Source organism: Eimeria necatrix, genomic scaffold, assembly GCF_000499385.1.
Source record: "Eimeria necatrix Houghton genomic scaffold, Enh_scaff1389, whole genome shotgun sequence".
In the NCBI taxonomy this organism is placed as follows: Eukaryota; Apicomplexa; class Conoidasida; order Eucoccidiorida; family Eimeriidae; genus Eimeria; species Eimeria necatrix.
Window position 1 is genome coordinate 2,092 of NW_013654933.1, and position 6,196 is coordinate 8,287.

General features: G+C 52.1%; 2 protein-coding genes across 2 annotated transcripts; both read left to right on the forward strand.

Moving 5' to 3' along the window:
- Positions 1-160: 160 nt before the first annotated feature.
- ENH_00012300 (hypothetical protein) lies at positions 161-2,305 on the forward strand (the record flags this gene model as incomplete). Its single annotated transcript, XM_013584212.1, has 1 exon — positions 161-2,305. One exon carries the CDS (start codon positions 161-163, stop codon positions 2,303-2,305), a length of 2,145 nt encoding a protein of 714 aa, XP_013439666.1.
- Positions 2,306-4,177: 1,872 nt separating this feature from the next.
- ENH_00012310 (hypothetical protein) lies at positions 4,178-5,846 on the forward strand (the record flags this gene model as incomplete). Its single annotated transcript, XM_013584213.1, has 2 exons — positions 4,178-5,668; positions 5,832-5,846. 2 exons carry the CDS (start codon positions 4,178-4,180, stop codon positions 5,844-5,846), a joined length of 1,506 nt encoding a protein of 501 aa, XP_013439667.1.
- Positions 5,847-6,196: the final 350 nt, after the last annotated feature.

Here is a 6,196-nt window from a genome sequence, read left to right on the forward strand (position 1 = left end):
ATGACCAAGGAAGCCGCACAACAGCTGCAGAGAGGCCTCTAGAGTAGCCACGAAAAGTGCCGCGCTACATTCTTTGGACAACATATGGACTGATGCTGGAAGCAATCTGGTAAGGAATTTGACTTCGCCCCCGCATACGCGAGGCGAGGTCTCTGGTCCAATGGACACACTGCCTGAGGAACAGCTCAAGCAGGGCATGCTGGCCTCTGGTATCGCCCATCAAGGCTCCGATTCACATCTACGGAGGCAAATCGATCAGCGTTTCGCGGATGAATCACCCTTTACCCAGCGTAAAGAAAGCAACAAACTGTTTGTATCGTCTTGGACTCGTCTGCTCGGCGTAGCATTCACCTCGTTGGCAGCAGCGTATTTTTTGCTGCTTTGTTTTCGCTTTATAGAGTCTGCGCGTCAGTGGTCCCCGCCCACTAGATTTCTCGCAGATCGTCGAGGTGAATCATGCTATTCAGGCAGTGTGTCTGGGGATGGCGATGAAGGCGGCAGTTGGCCGACGGGGGATTCGGCAGGTTTAGTGCTGGAGGGTTTTGGGGAAGGCAGCCCTTTGCTACATCATGAGGCTTCGGGATTACAAGGCGCTGCCGGAGGAACACAAGTTCAAGTAGTTGCTGCTGGATTACAAGGCGCTGCTGGAGGCGCAGAAGCAGAAGTAGATTTAGAGGCAGAGGCTGACGAGGAGGTTTGGGGATACGTTAGTGGCGCTGCTTCTAACCCACAAAGACCATTCAGGGCACATAATGTGCACTTATGGGAAGGCCGGAACCTGCCTGTGGAAGAAGAAGAGCGCTTACTACGTCTCTTTGAGGGCATGAAAGAGGCTGCGAGTTCATGCCGATCGTTGTTTCCAGTGTTGACGCACAAGCAGCGTTTGCAGCTGACAACCCAAGTGCTGAAGTTGCTCGCCCTGGATTTGGGAGCCATTTGCCTAGTTAAGGAGGATAAAGAGCCTCATAGAAGGGCCGTGGGCGACTCTCTCATTCAGTTGGCAAATGACGCACTTGAACAAGCGAATGAGTGCCCAAGCTATAGAAAGCTCCGCGATAGGATTAAAAATTTGGTATCTTTGATTAATGAATTGAAGACACCGAGGTATCTACCAAGGGAAAAGCGCGCTGACAAATACAAAAGGAAGATGATAGCAATACTGGCAACTGCCGAAGTGGCGCTGAAGAACTGTATGGGAGTTTTGAATGGGCTGCTGCAGCTTAGGCAAGATACATTGGCAGGCCAGCTCCGAGAGCAAACAGTACAGCAGCAGATAGATGTTATAAAATCTATTTTCAGAGCCCACGCTGATCATTTGGCTAGAGACGGTAGCCTTCGTCAACACATATTGCATTGTCAAAAGCGTACAGGCGTGTATGCGCTCCTCACTGCCGATCATTTCAAAGTGTCCTCAGACAAAATCGCTCCAGTGAAAGAGCTTATGAACCAGATACTCGAGGCTGTAAGAGCTGCTGGCGGTCTTCTGCAAGCTCAACAGCTAGCAACGCATGAGCTCGACAGTGCTAGCGGGGAATTGGAGAGGCGGATTGGTCACGACGAGAGGCTGATGGAACAACGGGGCCCAAAGCCGCCGGAAAAGGATTTGGTGGAAACGGTGCAGTCTTCGCCTTACGCAACAGCTGCTGCGGCGCGTACAGGAGTGGTGAAAACCCGTCCGCCCCTAGCCGGATTTTCACTGTGGCAACCTGACCGGCCGCCTCGACTAGGTGCTGGACCGGTTCGGCAGCAACTGCACACACATAGTTCCTCCTGGAGACCTCAGGATCAATTGCCACAGCTTCTCCCTGCCCAAGTGTTTTTTCCAGTGCCTCTTCTCTTGATTGTGCCGCCGCAAGCACCTACGAGGGGAGTTCCATTCACCCATCCATCTTTCCCTCCACCGCAGATGTTCTTTGCACGACCGCCTCAACCGTCAGATGTGCAGCAGACTGCACGTCCACCTCATAGCGTCTCACCTCAGCAGGCATATGCTGGTCGCAGCGCTGCAGCGCCTTTTGTTCCCCCTTCTCCGCTGCCGCGTGTGGATGTGAGTGAACCGTCTCAGCGGCTGCAGCCGCCAGCGCCTCTTCAGGAAGAAGGCTACAGTCTCTTTGGAGGTGGCGGCATACCCCCCTGGTTGCCTTTTTCACAGGCTTCACCTGCCTCTACAGAGAGACGCCCCACTGCAAGTGACGCAAGGACGCATTGTAAAGAGGAAGAGGACGCCCGAAGTCGCATGACGGATGGTCAGGACGAAGCAAGAGATAGCTTCCCGAGTGGTCGTACTTGGAGCGGCTGGGATTAGGCCTAGCAGTCCGGGAGCTGCCATTCGAATAGTTCGATTACACACGTTTGCCCCAGTCATGCCTAGCAAAAGTAACCATCTGAACATGACGTACTGTGCACCTTTCCTGCAGTCTGCAAGTGGCCTATCACCGTAAGGTGTTCGAAAAGGCAGTCTCAGCAGGAACGGACTATTAATTGTGGAAGATGCCAAGAGGGCGGAGCAGACAACATTTTTGCGTCGTGTAGGCGTTTCCAAAGCATAGCGGAACAGCACCAACGATGTAATACCGCGGCAAGAACACTACAAATGCAAGCGTTAATGCGGCACGTTAATGCGGCATTCCTCAGCTACATAGATCGGAAGTGCAGCACTGCCTCACATCAGTGTGGTAGTGAAGGGCGGCGTCGCCCTGGAATCAATCGTCAAAAGAAATACCTTGCGTACGCTGTGGCTTGATGATGATAGATTTTGGCAGAGGCACTCACAACGCTGAATAGACCTTCATTGCCTGAAGGAGGTAGTGGACCTCTGGTAATTGGTGAGAGTAGGTCTTGTCTGCAAGCGTGGAAAAATTCGAAAGCAGATCGCCATGCTGAGAGGCAGCTCCAACACTTTGCATTCTTCTTGCACCAACCAAAATGAAGCATGAAAAGGATCAATGGAAGAGCAGCCGTGCGTAACAACTCTCTAATAAGCAGTGCAGAAGTGCAGCCCGAGCTCCGAGTATCTTCGAGTGTGCAGCGAGACACAGTTGAAAGCGATTAACAGCGCCCCTAGCCAGCGCAAGATGTGTGAATTCATTTGGCTAGGTTGTTGAGTGGATTTGAGGCTAAGAAGGGACGAGGCATCAACTGTGTTGGGTCATGCGAGGAACTACTGCACACTCAACTAGGCCCATCGATCCCCTGGGGACACACGGCACTTCCTGGGATATAGCCTGCAGCTGGCTTCTCCGAGTACAATGAATAAATGGTTGGATGGACACAATTTAGCAAGAGTGCTCTGTGCTTTTGGGCCGATGGGCTCGATGCTTCGTTGGATGCCTTTTTCCTCCAGTTTTCTTTAGTACCCATTCCTGGCGTGGGGAAACAGTCACCGCGAGAGCTTAACAAGGTATTGACTACAGGCCTTCTTGCTTCCTTTTATTAAGAAAACCAAGTAACATATCGGATACTGTGATCTGGACATAAGCACTGCAGGCTGCCGCTCCATTCAGTTGTCATGAAGAATGTTGCTCACTGCACACTGCACAGTGATGGAGTGATTCCAAGATCTGCCGCAAGGGGCTTTGAAGTTCAACAGTGGGACAGCTACGAGATTCTCTATCGAGCTGCGTAGCTACAGATCCGGCAAAATACGTTTCATGATGATTATGGCTCTGCGCCGTTCCCGACCGGAGTTTCTTTGGCAAGCTGCTGCTAAAGAGAGTTATGGAGCCCCGAAAGTTGAGTTGAACGCAGAGAGTCGTGAAATTTTATGTTAGCATTACCCTAAGCATAATTCTTGAAAAATGGATTTGTTTTCAACATCGCATTGTGGGATTTTTTGCTGGGCACCCACCATCGCAATCTCCTTCCTAACGGGAATCATGAAACCACTAAACTTGACTTGAATCACACTATCACTTTGGTTTCAGCCATCAGGAAGTAACATTCTGCTTTGCTGTAGCTGGTTGACGAGAAAGCGCATGCAAAACCAATGCTGCCATATTTGGCCATGCCACCGTTTCGATGACCAAGGAAGCCGCACAACAGCTGCAGAGAGGCCTCTAGAGTAGCCACGAAAAGTGCCACGCTACATTCTTTGGACAACATATGGACTGATGCTGGAACCAATCTGGTAAGGATTTTGACTTCGCCCCCGCATACGCGAGGCGAGGTGTCTGGTCCAATGGACACACTGCCCGAGGAACAGCTCAAGCAGGGCATGCTGGCCTCTAGCATCACCCATCAAGGCTCCGATTCACATCTACGGATGCAAATCGATCAGCACTTCGCGGATGAATCACCCTTTATCCAGCGTAAAGAAAGCAACAAACTGTTTGTATCGTCTTGGACTCGTCTGCTCGGCGTAGCATTCACCTCGTTGGCAGCAGCGTATTTTTTGCTGCTTTGTTTTCGCTTTGTAGAGTCTGCGCGTCAGTGGTCCCCGCCCACTAGATTTCTCGCAGATCGCCGAGTTGAATCATGCTATTCAGGCAGTGTGTCTGGGGATGGCGATGAAGGCGGCAGTTGGCCGACGGGGGATTCGGCAGGTTTAGTGCTGGAGGGTTTTGGGGAAGGCAGCCCTTTGCTACATCATGAGGCTTCGGGATTACAAGGCGCTGCCGGAGGAACACAAGAAGAAGTAGTTGCTGCTGGATTACAAGGCGCTGCTGGAGGCGCAGAAGCAGAAGTAGATTTAGAGGCAGAGGCTGACGAGGAGATTTGGGAATTCGCTGGTGGCGTTGCTTCTAACCCACAAATACAAGATGACTTGCACTTATGGGAAGGCCGGAACATGCCTGTGGAAGAAGAAGAACGCTTACTACGTCTCTTTGAGGGCATGCAAGAGGCTGCGAGTTCATGCAGATCGTTGCTGCCAATGCTGACAAACAAGCAGCGTTTGGAGTTGACAAAGCAGGTGCTTAAGCTGATCTCCCTGGATTTGGGAGCCATTTGCCTAGTTAAGGAGGATAAGGAGCCTCATAGAAGGGCCGTGGGCGACTCTCTCATTCAGTTGGCAAATGACGCACTTGAACAAGTGAAGTCTGCAAGCTATAAAAAGCACCGCGTCAAGATTAAAAATTTGGTATCTTTGATTAATGAATTGAAGAAACCGAGGCATCTCGAAAGGGAAAAGAGCGCTGACAAATACAAGAGGAAGATGATAGCAATACTGGCAACTGCCGAAGTGGCACAAGAGAACTGTATGGGAGTTTTGAACGGGCTGCTGCAGCTTAGGCAAGATACATTGGCAGGCCAGCTCCGACGACGAACAGTAGAGCAGCAGATAGAGGTTATAGCATCGATTTTCACAGCCCACTCTGATCATTTGGCTAGAGACACTACCCTTCGTCAACACATATTGCATTGTCAAAAGCATACAGGCGTGTATGCGCTCCTAACTACCGATCATTTCAAGGTGTCCTCGAACAAAATCGCTCCAGTGAAAGTGCTTAGGAATCGGATACTCGAGGCTGTAAGAGATGCTGGCGGTCTTCTGCAAGCTCAACAGCTAGCAACGCATGAGCTCGACAGTGCTAGCGGGGAATTGGAGAAGCGGATTGGTCACGACGAGACCGAGATGGAGCAACCGGGCCCAAAGCCGCCGGAAAAGGATTTGGTGGAAACGGTGCAGTCTTCGCCTTACGCAACAGCTGCTGCGGCGCGTACAGGAGTGGTGAAAACCCGTCCGCCCCTAGCCGGATTTTCACTGTGGCAACCTGACCGGCCGCCTCGACAAGGTGCTGGACCGGTTCGGCAGCAACTGCACACACATAGTTCCCCCTGGAGTCCTCAGGATCGATCGCCGCAGCTTGTCCGTCCCCAAGTGTTTCCCGCAGGGTCTTCTTGGTTGATTGTGCCGCCGCAAGCACCTACGAGGGGAGTTTCATTCACCCATCCATCTTTCCCTCCACCGCAGATGTTCTTTGCACGACCGCCTCAACCGTCAGATGTGCAGCAGACTGCGCATCCACCTCATAGCGTCTCATCGCAGCAGGCATATGCTGGTCGCAGCGCTGCAGCGCCTTTTGTTCCCCCTTCTCCGCTGCCGCGTGTGGATGTGAGTGAACCGTCTCAGCGGCCGCAGCCGCCAGCGCCTTTTCAAGGTGGGGGTTACAGTCTTTTCGGAGGTGGCGGCATACCCCCCTGGTTGCCTTTTTCACAGGCTTCACCTGCCTCTACAGAGAGACGCCCCACTGCAAGT